Consider the following 15,009-nt stretch of genomic DNA (forward strand, 5'->3'; position numbering starts at 1 on the left):
TCAGTGAACATTAGTGGAACCAGTTTGGATAACTTTGGATTTCTGCCTCAGCTCAATCCTGCTTGGCTGCCGGGGTCTTTTTTTGAAACATCAGGTACTCAACCCCCCCCTAAACAAAGTACACAAGATCAGAATGCTCCAACCATGATTAAGGGTGAAAGTTAAGCAAAAAATGAGTCCAAGGAAGCCACTATCCATGATACTGTCTCATTTGTAAAAGTTGCATTTACTTACGATATTAAAATAATAAGTCTGATTTTAGCTAGACATGTCCAATCATCTTTGAAATCAAATAATTTTTATTAATGTTTCAGCTAATACTGAAAATCTTAAACGGTAATTTTAAAAAACATGGCAGTTACAGAAACATGCACAAAATATTCAACGTTTCCTCCTGTGCTTTCTGATTACTGATTAATCACACTCAGTACACTTATTCTTTAATTCCTCCAACATGTATATATGTATTTAAAATATATGAATATATATGAAATTACATACAGCTTCATTCACAAACTAGATAAATGGGGCTGCATGCAATGTCTATTAAGGTAACCTTATTTATAGACGGCCAGCCTATGTCATTCATGGCCATTTTAATAGTATATTAGCAAAACAAATAGTTTTGGAATTCAGGTTATTGAGTGCCTTAGATCTCTGGGTCAGGATTTATGGCTTTTTTTCCCCAGAGTATGAGACTTTCTGTTAATAGGTTTCTGATTCATAAATCAAAGCTACCATGTGCTATCACAATAAAAACATACACAAACTCTTGTAGAAACAGTCCTTTTCAGAGAAATAGGCTTGTGTTTTACCATGAACTATACTGATATTTAACAATCAAACAATAGAATACAAAGCCTAGCACCTAGCATAAGGATTTGACAACATTTGTCCCATATCAGTACATCTTTTTGAAGAGGAATATATCTGCTCTATCTAAAGCTGTAAAATCCACTCCTTTTGCTTGTGTGCCAGAAGTCTAAGCATATTGATGGAGATCCACCTGTGTATGTAAGCATAATTCTCACACATATAACCTCATCCATGCCTACCAGAGTGATGTCCTTGCATAGTACTCTGTGTGCATGTAAGGATAAAAACAAAATATAGTAATGATACATCCAAGACCAATTTAGGAGTGATCTATACCACTAATGAAACAGTTCTGGTCTCCATTTCTCCCACTAGGACCTCTTCTGTACTAGTTAATGTGCTTTGTAAGTGATTGCAGAACTACACATGATTTTAATGTTTTCTACATTTTGCAAGCTTTAGCCTTAAGCTTTAGAGCAGGCTCCTCTCCATTATTTCTACTTCAAGAAAACATCATGGTCTTCATGAAGCAGTTATGTGCTTAAACAAAAATCCCTCCCAAACTTCACAAAGGGGCCAATCAACAAGCCAATCCTGCTTTTTGTGCTACTGCTTTTCCAGATTTCAAAAACCTAACTTACCCAGGATGTGGGAAATGGACATGGCAGTTGCACAAACCAGCTGTGCATCTACACCAACCCTCTGCTGTATACACAGGAAGTTTTGTGCACCCATATACCACATATCCACAGTGTTTGACTGTCTCGCACTGACCACTTTGGATCTGTAAGTGTTGTCAGGCACTGGACATTCTTTTCAACAATTCAGAGTGCTTCTCTACAGCTGTTACAGTTGTAAACCATTTTCCTAATGATAGTACAGAGCAGAAAGAACTTAATTTGTAATTTGCAAGACAGAATCTGCTTTCAAGTGAAATTTGCAATTAGTATGTTTTCTAATACAGAAACATTTATTACCAGTAACAAAATTATTCAAATGTTCATATCTTCAAATTTGTCATTATTTCTGCTTCTTCTATTTAAACCACACTTAATTCAGGATCAGTTTGGATGATTTAATACTAGTTGCCCTGTTTTCTCAGGACAGTCTGTCAATGCTAGTAGGAAATCTAATTGTGAATGCTTAGCTTCCAGGTACTTTGCAGGATGATAATAAAGGTAGTATTTAATTACTTTTGCTCAGATAATAAAGGTAGTATTTAATTACTTTTGCTCAGATTTGCTTAAAGCATAATTCAGATTTTGTACCTTTAATAATATTCTTTGCCTTCTGAAATCTTACATGCTAAATTGCTATTCTCTCATACTCTTGGAGTTACCAGAAATTGAAGCTACATGAAGCATATTTTTCTCCAGTATTCACTATTTAGGGAAAAGTGAATTGGTAAAGAGAACACCTCACAGTAAAAATGTACCAAATTTGTTTTGAAGGACATCATATGGGTGATCTAAATCTCTGCCAACTATCTTATCCAAGAAACACAATCCTCACTTTTTGCATTTTGTGGTACGAATTTCCATTTGCAAGTAGGGTCAATCACAAGCTCCATCCTCCATCAATGATTAGTTCATTACCGGTCACATAGGCAGACTGAAATTACATAACAAGTAACAATTTTAACTAACTTTTCATGGCTATTGATTACAGGAAAACCTTTTTTCTTTTAATTTAAAGAAAAAAAACAACCCAGCCTGGCATTCCTTTTATACAGGCATTTTTTTGTTTTGTTTTACAAAAATACCTGAATAAATAGAATACAAACAAACTTAGAAATGGAAGCCTTTTGGCTAACTTGGGGGAGTGTATCAAAAGTATTATTAGAAGCAATATTCACATGAACTAGACTATAGATGTTTTATCTGCAAGAATAATACATCACACTATGATGTAATTAGCTCTTTAGCTTGGAAGAATCTGATCAGGTCAGCCAATAATTATAAGGACACCTAACTGAAAAGTTAAATCAGGCAGATTGTGAGGTAAGCAACTAAGCTGTTGGCATTCTTCTGTATGTCAGTACTGAAGCATATTGAATATATTGGAAAAATGTAATTCTGTCTAGGTATGGTTGAAAACCCTATGACCAGACTAAAAAAATTAGTAGCTTTACAGGCACAATAAAACCAAGATGAAAATGGGAAACAGATTACTGAGAGATAGCAACATTAAGACAGTGTTAATTCCGTTAAAATACTGTGTTATAGTCAGTGGGACTGCTGGACAAGCCCAGATGAATCCAGCCCAGCTTTAGATTCATATTAAATTTATAGCACCCCAAATTACCTTGATACATGCTCATTAACATTGGTAGTACTTGTGGTGGTCATTAAGAGTTTGGTGTATAACAACTTTAGTGAGTCTGTGGTTTTTCTTATGCTGAAAGGGTAAATTCACTCTGAGCATTAGCCCTTTTAGCTAAAATGGTGAGCAGTTCAACGCTCTTTGAATAGTGAAAGTAAGTGATGATTACTAATCTACCTCCTTAAAACATGATCTAGCCATGTACAAATGTGGAAAAGCAGACAAGCCCATTTCTAGTATCATTCAGGATGATTTGGGGTCAGTCAATTTCCTTGGATGGCATCAAACCATCAGGCTAAAGTACCAAACACCTAATGCCTTATCAATCACTGTCAACATTCAGAGTACTTCTTGCATTACAGGTTGAACTCAGTAAAATATCTTAGTCTTTTGTTTTGTTGTTTGTTTTTTTTGTAATAATCCATCTTAAAGACAATGTAAATCCTCCTAAAACAACTTCTCTCTATTGTGAAACAGCAAAGTACCACAGGATTCTGTGACAGGAAATTTTATTGTTCATACTTACTTCATCAGAGGCCAAGTACACAAAGAGATGGGCCACTTCTTCAGCAGTAGCCATCCTACCAGTCCTCTGTCTGGCTAGAAAATCTTTCAATGCCTATATGCACAGGAGCATTTGGTATATCAAAAATGAAAACCAATTATTTTAATCTAATATGACATGTATAGCAGTACAGGCAGTAAGCCATAAGACACAAATTCTTTTAGTACACTCAGTAGGACATTTATGCTAGACAAAGCATATTAACACTGGTATGAATTTCAGATTTAAAAACAGTAGGAGACTGGACCTAAATCTCTGGTTCCAGAGTAAAGCCAGTGTAAGTCATTTCTTTCTTTGGTGGTAGATATTCCCAAGCCTTTTGAATGAGGGCTCACAGTTATCTAGTCAGTATGGGTAAGCATTCCAAACAATTTTGACATGCATAGCCAGGATGCCCTTTCTATCACGGTTTTGCACTAGTCTGTGGCTGCCACATGCCCCAGTAGAAAATATCTTCTACCTTTGCACCAGACACTGTAACCAATGGTTGCAAATGCTTCCACAGATGACAGACCCTCTGTATTCATTAAGCAGTAGTAACCTTCTGAGGCATTAAGACCTTTGTCTTGAGTACAAACTGACCAAACTATCAAAGGAGACACTGCTGCTATGTTAACATTGGTACTCTGAAATAGGGAACATTCCTGAAAATGGGCAAAGTACTGCTGCATATTTATATTTAAAGGGAGTTAAATGTAGGTACACACCTGTTCTGGGTTAGGCCGAGCTTGGATTCTTTCCTGCAGAGATGGAGTGTCAACAGTTCCTATGCAAAATTTAAAATTCAGTATTAAAAATTATCTTCATCAGCAATCATGAAAAAAATGCTGTTCAGTGGTTCTCTTGAGAACCAGTCATCCACAGGATCTATTCAGCCAACTGGCAACAAGGATGATCGGAGGCTGGAGCACCTCCCATATGAAGACAGGCTGAGAAAGTTGGGGCTGTTCAGCCTGAAGAAGAGAAGGCTGCATGGAGACCTCATAGCAGCCTTCCAGTATCTGAAGGGGGCCTACACAGGTGCCAGAGAAGGACCCTTCATCAGGGACTGTAGTGATAGACAAGGGATAATGGGTTTAAACTTCAACAGGGAAAGTTCAGGTTAGATATAAGGAAGAAGCTCTTTACTGTGAGGGTGGTGAGGCACTGGAACAGGTTGCCTAAAGAAGTGATGAACGCTTCATCCCTGGCAGTGTTCAAGGCCAGTTTGGACAGAGCCTTGGGTAGCATGGTCTAGTGTGAGCATCCCTGCCCATGGCAGGGGTTTGGAATCTTAAGGTCTTTTCCAACCCTCACTATTCCATGATTCTATCTGTATGTCTTAACACTTACGTATACCTTTGTAATACAATTCAGGACTGCAAAACAGTAAATGTGGCATAGGATTCTAAATTTCAAGAGAAGGCAGGACTTTGAGAACTGGATTCAATACTTTTCAGATGGTTAAACAACAGCTAGCCTGCTAGCTAGCCCTTGCCTGCTCCTATCTTCCTAGAGTATATATTTGAAAATAAACATTCAAGTAGTGTGCAATGCATATATAATGTGCATGTGCTGGGTTAACAGACTAAATATACAACTTAACTAAAAAAGTAACGACTTTTGTATTTTAAATCTCAAATGTTTCAAGCAGGTCCTGCACCTTTATGTTGTTGGTAACTTTAGTTGCCACTTGCAAGTGTATTCTTTGTTAATAATGTCAAAGTAAATAGGGCCTTCTAGAATCTGCTCCTAGTTTACAGAATAATGTATGAATACTTACCAGGACATATGCAGTTGCATCTGATGCCTTGTTCAATGAAATCAGCAGCCACAGACTTTGTTAGACCAATAACTGCTGCCTTTGAAGTACTATATACACATCTGTTCACAACTCCTAACAGAAGGTCAGTGTGAAGGCAGTGTAGAAACATGTTAAAGAAAGAAAAAGAGAACCAAGTTTGTTCAATATGCACCTGGTGCTGGGTCCCAGCATTTCCTGTAGCACCTGTAGTCTCTCTGTAAGGACAGGCTAACAAAAATGCTGACTGCCAGAATTCTATGCAGGCACACATGAGAGCAAAGACCTTTCAGTAGTGTAAGTTTGGGGAGTAGTCAAGAAAGCTAACAAAGCAAAGATTTTGGAACAGCCTTCCTTGAGAAGAATAGCTACAGTGCTGATGTAACTGTCATTTCTTCATTGTTTCTCTGAAGAATATATGTAGCAAGGTGTCACTGGAAGCAGTTCCTTTTTATTTAATACAAACTGGTAGAAAAGGTACTATGAAACATTCAGTACAGATTCAAAAGCTCAGAAGCAAGCATCTTAATGTTTCTGCAATTTGCCATCCATGTCCTTGTGGGTACGTATGAGTTGATGTGTGCTCTTTTTTTTTTTTCTTTAACTGTATCCCTCCTCAGGACTGGCAGTGCTCTCTCATTTCAAAGTTGTGCAAGGTTTATTTTGCAGTCCCATAATTTCTGAGATTTATATAAGGAACTCTAGCAAGATACTGACCTTTAATGCTGGATGCCACAGAAGACATATTTATAATATTTCCAGATTTCTGTTTGAGCATCTGCAAGAGAATATGTAAGTCATTCAAATGCAGACTGTTTTGCCCTCTGCAGATCCAGCACAATAGCCCATAACAATCCATGGAACAGCCCTACATGCAATGGATAAACAGCGTAGCAAAGCTTAATCGGCACAAATGGGTGCTTATCTCTTTTAATCTACTGACTGAAGTAGTAAAGCAGAACCTGAAGTTCACACTAAATTCTCAGTCGTCTCAGGAGTTAAGACTATGACAGAAAAGGACTTTTTTTTCCTGTGATAGCCACCTTGGAATCATTGTCCTTTTGTCACCACAGTAAGCTACAAAATGTAATAACTCTGCTTACGCCATCTACCAATGCAGTTACTCACAGATCCCATTCAAACATTACTTTTGCAGAAGACTAAATCAAAGCTTTAGCATCTTTGATTTGCAGCTAGATTTCTTTAAGTTATAACCTTTTTAGGCATCCCAAACCCAAGATGCCTACAGCTGTTATATAGAAAACTTGAAAATAGGCATCAGCTTAAAAAACCCTATAAAACAACAAACCAAAAACCAAACCAAACAAAAAGGACTGGAACAAGATTGAAAAGAGTAATCACCATCCAGACATGGTCACAGCTTCCACATCTGGCCTTTGCATTTACAGGAATATAAACTCCTTATGCAGTTCACAAGTTTCTGTAGTCCCAAACCTAGTTATTATGTCAACAAGTGTCCTCATGCTGCTACACTGTTCTGATATAACCTGCATGTTGCCATCAGTGGCACTGAATCGCTTCACAAGATAGTTTCCAGAGTTCCATAAAATTCATGTTACTATACATTATTTACAATTATTTTGTGCAGCTGTGTGCTATAGTAGAATGTGGTAGCACTGTATTGCAATGGCTCCCTTGCAGCTTTGCATTTGAAGGATTTTAGTTACATATTACATACTGCAAGCCCCTGAATGTATCTTCTCTACCACATCCTTTAGACAGGTTGTCTGCTTGAAGAATTATACAGTGCTAAGAGTGTTTTAGAAGCTGCATACTAGCATTTTTATCTCAAATCCCATGCTGTCACAGTGGCAACAATTTAGACCTCTCACACTTTAAATGCAATGCAGCAGAGACTAACAAGTCACAGTCAAGCAATCGTTACCTTAGGAAGGAATGTCTTGATCATCAGATACATGCTGCGAACATTGAGGTTCATAGTGAAGTTCCAGTCTTGATCCTCACAGTCCAGAATGGTTCCATGATGAACAAACCTAGAATAAGTTAATGAACCGGATTAGTCTGTGGTTTACAATTCTGTGGCTTTTAATGCACATTTCCCCATATAATTTTGCAGTAGGTAACTCTTCCAACCCTGAAAGGAGGGACTAGAGCTCTTGTAAAGAAAACAAGCAACAGTGTATTTCTTCTGAAGAGTATGAGGAACACAGGGCAGACTCAATATGTGCAAAGAAATGCTTGGCAGTAGGGACAAAACAAAACCAAAGAAAAGCAGAGCACTAGCAGACCCTCATCTTTGCTCACTGTTGTGCTGGGAGGGCCAAAGCCATCAGTGCTGGGCACCCACAGAGTGTGGAAAACACAACAAATCCAAGAGCCATTCTGTCTTGGCCTGGGTAACATGGCTACACATGAGAAGTTCAGGTTTGATGAAAACACATGAAAATTTGTCTGTAAGGCATAAGGTGAATTAAAGCAAAAGAAATAAAACGCATTTAAGTAAAAGGAAGTACTTCTGGAAGACAGGAAAAACTGGAAAAAAAAAGGTAGGATCAAATAGAAGCTTGTTACCCTGCAATGTTACAGAGGACGTCAATCTTTTCAATCTCCTTGGCCAGATTTTCTATCTGCTCCTTTTTGGTGACATCCAGAACACGTATTTGAATGCCTAGAAAAATATGGTATTTGCTTCACTGTATTTGACTAAGGATCATCGGTTTATTTTTCTGAACTACTGAGAATTGCACCCACTATTTAAGGCAGTGTCTTGACAGGGAGAAGTCCCCCTCAGTGGTGCACCACAACATGGAGACTCACTGACTGAGAGCTGCATTTAATCATTAGGTTAATGCAGTGGTTCAGTCAGGACAGCAATGGACAGCAGGTCATGCTTCCTAAAATTTCAGAAGGGAATTAAAGAAAGATCAACTGATTCAATTTGTTGTAACAGCATCACACAAGCAGACAAGCTAACATCATTTACCGTAAAAACATTTCCAGTAAGCTTGAATTCCACTATACTCTTAAACTGAATGATTACAGAACCTGTATAATCATAACAAACTTCCATGTCCATGTATTTAAAAACACGTAAGAAAAAACCTCCAAACATCACCACCAAAATCCACAACAACCAAACACCTTATATTCAGTCGGACTTCCCCATATTCCAACTTCTTTCTGTTGACTTTCATCTTTCTGCTGTGGGCCTCTGTTTGTTTGGAGGTTTTTTTCTTGTGTGTTTTAAAATATCATTATTATTTTAAAACCGTAAAGGCAGTTGCACCGGAACAGGGGCCTGCAGAGGTTGCTGACGAAATTCCATCCTTGGAGATGTTCAGAACTTGACTCAACACAGCCCTGAGCAACCTGCTCTAACCACAGCTACTTTGAGCAATAGGCAGGACTGTAAGGACAGTGCAGGCAAAGCATTTATGGCCCCAGAGGTCTCATCCAGCATACATGATTCTAGACATAAAGCTGTTTGTAAAGCATCTGAGTGATATCTAAATTATAGGAGAATTTGATCTGAAATTGACAAAACCCTCTTTCTTCTGAAGCCAAACTGACAAATCCTTGAACAGGTTTTATATGCCTTAGTTAAATGATACAGACACTTTTGAAGAGATTTATGTATAAGGATGCAATTAAGACTACAGGCTGATGATTTACATCAGCACCGGAATTACCTCTCCTGGATAAAATTCAAAGAGCACAATGTGCCAAGCCTTGATGAATTACAGCTTAACTACAACTAATCGTATGTCAAAAGGATGGAAGTGGCTCTGAGTACATGGAAAATTACTTCTTGTGACCACAACAGCAGAAGGAAAAAAACACCCAGTTGAAACTTAACACTTTTCTAAACACCCACAGAATAAAGCTGGAAAAGTCCTGAAGTTCCCAAAGAGTTACAAAGGGATTGCTTGTGGTGAGCTCCAGTCAATAGAGATCAACGGTCACCCTAAAAGCTGTGCTAGAGAAAAGTGCTTTTGCATATTTGACTGTCACCCTATAACAGGAATTCCTTAAATCCAATTAATTCCATCAAAATGAGTTGGAAGAATTTTCAGTTGTAAAATACATCCAAGTCTTACTTTTTATTTCAAGACTAAAGAATTATTTTTATATGATGGTGCACACTTGTGTCTCTTATGATTAAGAAACACAGCTATGCAAAATTACTCCTTGCAGTATGTTCCTGTGACATCAGTAGGAAAGTCATCTTAAGGCCTGAACATTTGTGCAAATGTAACAGGCTTACCTAGTGTTGTGGGGTTAGTTTCTGAAGACATAGTAAACTCTAGTAGGCAGCTATCCTCTCAATGTGTTCCTTTGTAACTATGTGCCATGGAAATGCAAGACACTAAATTTACTTTTTGTATAGCTGGATGTTAGCTCTTGCGATGAGTGAAAAGCATTCTGTGCCATTTAGAGTGCTATGTCTGACAATTAGCCTAGTGATCTCAAAAGATAACTGAAATGGGTGCCACTCTGGGAAGCAGAAATTAGCTGCTTCTGTGACACAAAAAACTCAAGTTATTTCGCATGCCTTGAATACTCTAATATGCTGATATTGCAGCATGTTACATGCTGAATCTCTGCCATTCCACGTCACAGAATAAAGCAATGCCAATACCTACAGAATTAGTCTGGATATTTTCCTTTTTTTCTTTTTTTTCCTGGTCTTTTGAAGTTTGCCCTATCTTCAAGTTAGATTTTAGCCATTCTACACCAAAACTGGCAAGAGCTGAGCCAACAACTACTATAGGTCATTTACCTGGATATTTCTCCAACTCTTGTAGCTTAGGCTCATTGATGTCTGTAGCAATGACTTTGGCTCCTTCTTTTGCAAAAGCCTAAAGAATACAAGAGAAACAGTTTATATTTAGATATTCCAGATCTTACCAGAAATAAATTCTGCTTCTTCCTCCTTTCCTTTTTGGCTTGAATCAAAGTTGGCTGAAGGCAGCTATCTCTCACTTTTAATTTAGGGCATGTTGGGGAGTGATGGGCATCAATTACCACACATCTTGGGGACAACTAAGTAACTGCATGTGATACAAGACAAGAGTTAACATATTTTCCTTATGGAATCTACAAATACAGTATAATAACAGTAACCAGACTAAGACAACTGGCACTGTTATTACCCTTGTTAACTGCACGAACACTAGTAAGCCTGTTACAAACAGGTAGGGCTAGAATTGTCTGTCTTGGATTTAAATGGGATTTGACAGATAAAGGCGCAAATCATAAGAAGAAATGGCCATATAGAACCTTTATGAAAATACTTTGCAACCAAACCGTTGGAATAGAGCAGTATTAAAACAAACATGACTTTCTTTGGCACTTGAAGCTCCCCTCAAAGCCTACTTTCTCTGCACTGTGATGACTGATAAATTGACAGCTATGCTAACAAAGTAACCTCTGCGTCAAAATTATTATGATATCTCAGACTATAGGCCCTAATCTTCAAAATAAGCATCTCAAGTGCAGCTTAAAAGGACAGTGGCATTTAACAAAAATGGTCTTCCTTCCATGCTTGTTGGGTATTTACAAATTTACAATTATCTCTTCCTTTGGACTAAGTGTTTTAATATAAGTGCCCAGATTAGCAGTCTCTTGCATTCTTAACTGCATGCATACGAAACTAACTAGGATTGGCAGAAATCCTTCTTATGAGAGCTTTTCCCGGCTTGTTGATTACAATATGGAGATACTGAGATAACCGCACTAGCTTCTCTATCTGCTATGGAAGAATGAAATGGCAGGGGAAGAACTGGTCAAAAGGAATTAAAAGGTAGCCAGAAAGTTAATACATATGTTGAATTCTGTTCAAGTAATTGAATTCTAAATTATTTCTCACAGTTGCTCATGGTGAACAACATTGTAGCTGTGCAGTTGGTATCATGTAAGATTCAGTTATGTCAATGATTAATGTAAATAAAATATCATTGTTTTACCATAGGGTCTAAGAGGAAATATTCCTCCTATCCTTATCTTCTTCCAGAGCAAAGCAGCAGAGATATAGGATTAAAGGTACATACATTACCAGCTGTGTATTGTTAAAAAAGCAGTTGCAGCTGTTCTTGAATTTTACCCTTATCCTTGCCTGATGGCACCACTTGGAGCCTCAGACTTTCAGAAATTCAAACAGCACAATGGATGTAGTACAATGACTCTATTATTCCCTGATTTTTTCAATGAAGCGTTCTGGCTTCATCTACAGTTTATGAATTCAAGAACTTGTTTGGTGCGGCTGCCTCTGGACAAGCTAGCATTAGAGACCTAGTTTAGGTACAGAAGAACAAACATTCTCCAACTTACTATAGCAGCTGCTCGTCCAATCCCCTGTGCTGCTGCTGACAGCAGTATGACCTTCCCATTGAGCCGGCCCATGCTGCTGATCTGTGCAGACAGAAGATGTCACAGAATCTTTAACAAAAAGATGAGCCAAAACCATTCCCAGGGAATCAAATGCAAATGCATTCCAAAATCTAGACATGATTCTGAGTACCTCTGACATCAAATTGCTTCACAGACTGTCCTGTTTTGCTGCAGTATGACCCTGAGTCACCCAGGGTGCTGAGAGGAGGCTGCCTCAATCTTTGTTTTGGTTTAGTTTTTTAATATAGTAAGAAGCTAAAAAAATATCAGAAGGTATCTGAGCTCAAAAGCCAAGCTTTTTTATAGCAGAAACCAGACTTTGTTTTGCCTTAAACAGAAAAAAAAAGAAAAAGTTAAGGTGAAACAGAAGCACAGCAGTTCATACTCTTGTGTTTCCATTGTCTATTGTGTTCTTAGAAAGCAGGTCTGCCTTCTGCTCCTCTTAAGCTCATCAACTTCCTAGATTGCACTAAATTCCACACAATACCCTGTGCCTTGGTGTTGGCTCTGAATTGTCTCAGGAAACTTCCAGCACTGCAAATTCCCAGCTCCAACAAGGCAGAGGGGAGGGGAAAATGATAAAGCTCTGTCTTCTCTTGCCCTTCTCATCTTCCTTGCTCTCAGGGGACTACTGAGCATGCTTAGGACAGGCAACAGGGAACCTCTAGGACGTCCTACCTTACTCAGTGCGTAGCAGCCACAAGGCAAAACGTTGCCCTCCTATCTTCTTCCCAGGCACACACTTTGAAATGTGTGGCATGTTTAAAGAAAACCAGCATGTAAAGCTGCAGACAAATAACTAAAAGCGAATGCAATCTTCTCCCTCCTGTGGATTTTCTGTTATGTAAGGGACAAACTACTGAGCAGGATGTTTCAGAGTGAAGCCATTGTGTTTCAGTCAGAGTGCAGTATCTGGTATTTGCTAATTGGGTTATCAATAAGCAAAACTTTCTGCACTTTTAACCCACTGAGCAAAAGTTGTTTATGTAGCTATGAATGTAGAAAAGCATCCCAAGAACCTAAAATCTTAAAAAATATACATGAATCCATCATACCAAGTACTTCACTGAGAAGATAAAGATACCATAATCTCTCCTAAATTAGCAGACAACACTGTCATCTAGAGATGCTCAAATCTAAACCGTGGCTCAGATTGCAAAGTCAAATTCAGTGTCCTGTAACTTAAACCAAAGTATTAATTTATCTGATTTTGCACAGAAATTCTATTTTCTCAGCACCTTTTCCCTATAAAAGTTGCAGCAAAACCAGTGTTCCCCTGAAGGTTATAGATTCAACAAATCAGATTTCTGAAGAAACTGAATGGAAAAATTCTTTCTATTGTAATATATAAATCAAAAGATTGGATGGTTTTAAGGCAGTTACAGCTTATGTATCAAGACCAACCAATTTCTCCAACACGAGTCCTTCCCACAGGTTGCAGTTCTTCAAAAACTGCTGCAGCGTGGGTCCCTTACATGTGTGCAGTCCTTCATGAACAGGTTCCTCCAGTGTGGGTCCCCTGCAGGGTCACCAGTCCTGCACCAAACCTGCTCCAGCCTGGGCTCCTCTCTCCATGAGCCACAGTTAGTGTCGGGACTGTGCTCCAGCACAGGCTTCTGAGACAAGGGGGGGGCCCACAAAATTACAAAATGGAATATATAAACCTTTAGAATTAGTTTTAAGTAATGTTAAGTTTGATGGCTTTGTAACAGTAGCAGTGGAAAATTACTGAGGTGTATGATACACAGAAAAAACAAAAAAGCAGAGTACAGCTAGACAACATACTGAGAATCCTCGTATAAGATAAAATGTTATAGGCGACATAGTTTTAGGCCCTATGACCTTAGTACAAAATGAATGTAAGAAAAACAGGCTCAAAGAACAGGATGCAAGGATAAGGAGTATCTGGGAATGGCAGGTGTTCAGGATGGGGTATGGTTAAACTAAATGATAAGTAGGAAGACAGGAGGATTATTATGTCTGTGGTACTAATGAACCAATTAAGCTGGTAAAAGCATCTACTGAGCGTGCTTCAAAGGCTGCCAGAAGTGATGAAGATTGTTGGAAGAAGTAAACAACCCTCAGAGACCACCACCACAATTTTGTGCGCATGGGGGGAACTTTCTGGAAAATAATGTAATCCATATGTAGCCTCATCAATATGTACGTATGCCCAGGGACTGTATAAGGACGGCTTGTGCAGCAGTAGGGGAGACATGCGTTAGGAGGAGCTATTCCCCGTGTCTCTCAGTGCTGCAATAAAGAATACCTGCTTGTCAGCTTAAAAACTTTGTTGGCAAGTTTGTTCATGGAGTTTTCTCCAAATCATTTTCCATGAGGCTACAGCATCTTTTGGGCATCCCTCTGCTCTGGCATGCGGTCCTCCCTGGGCTGCAGTTGGGTATCCAGCTCCACCATGGACCTCCATGGGCTGCAGGGGAACCTCTGCTCTAGCACCAGGAGTACCTTCCCCTCCTTCTGCACTGACCTGGGTGTTTGCAGAGCTGTTCCTTCCACTCTTTTCTGGCTGCAATTGCTCCTGTGCAACAACTTTTCCCCACTTTTTAAACACGTTATCCTAGAGATGCTACCATAATCACTGATGGGCTCGGCCCTAGCCAGCAGCTGGTCAAGTCTCTGATCTGGCTGGCTTTAGCTCTGTTGGACACCTGGGAAACTTCTAGATGCTTCTAACAGAAACCACTGCATTATTTCCTCCCCCCGCTACCCAGCCCTTATATGCTACCTGCACGCAGAAGAAGCTTTTAGAGGTCTTTTTGTCACATATATCTTTTCAGCAGAAAACAGGCAACAAAAACTGATCAGGTCAACTACTTCTGTAAATCACCTTAACACTTTGTAAGCACAATACACTATATAGATGCATTTTTCAGCCTCACAAACATGCACAATAAATATTTTTCAAAGAAGCACGCACAAGAAATAGATTTTCCAATGTAACAATCACTTTTCATGAACATTTGCTGATTCTATGAGGCATTTAAAAATAAATGTTAATAGTCACTCACCAAGCGAGCGCAATCAGCGTGTTAGATTTGCTGACCTTTGTACAAAATGAAGTGCAGTGTCTTTTCTGCTGTGCTTACTGGGAGTTGTAGTCTAAGTGGTGAATTTCTCTAGAACGTAATTTCCT

At 38.8% G+C, this 15,009-nt stretch overlaps 1 protein-coding gene across 1 annotated transcript; it reads right to left on the reverse strand.

Annotated features, from left to right (window-relative positions):
- Positions 1-276: 276 nt before the first annotated feature.
- Positions 277-14,950, reverse strand: BDH2 (3-hydroxybutyrate dehydrogenase 2). The gene is made up of 10 exons (XM_005148647.3): positions 14,885-14,950; positions 11,796-11,876; positions 10,246-10,324; positions 8,037-8,133; positions 7,390-7,498; positions 6,201-6,261; positions 5,466-5,579; positions 4,411-4,469; positions 3,665-3,757; positions 277-2,427 (listed from the first exon to the last, which is right to left on the reverse strand). The coding sequence occupies exons 2-10, from the start codon at positions 11,865-11,867 to the stop codon at positions 2,374-2,376; spliced, it is 738 nt and encodes a 245-aa protein (XP_005148704.1). The 5' UTR covers positions 11,868-11,876; positions 14,885-14,950; the 3' UTR covers positions 277-2,373.
- Between the last annotated feature and the right edge of the window lie 59 nt (positions 14,951-15,009).

This window comes from Melopsittacus undulatus, chromosome 7 (genome assembly GCF_012275295.1).
Source record: "Melopsittacus undulatus isolate bMelUnd1 chromosome 7, bMelUnd1.mat.Z, whole genome shotgun sequence".
NCBI classification, from domain to species: domain Eukaryota; kingdom Metazoa; phylum Chordata; class Aves; order Psittaciformes; family Psittaculidae; genus Melopsittacus; species Melopsittacus undulatus.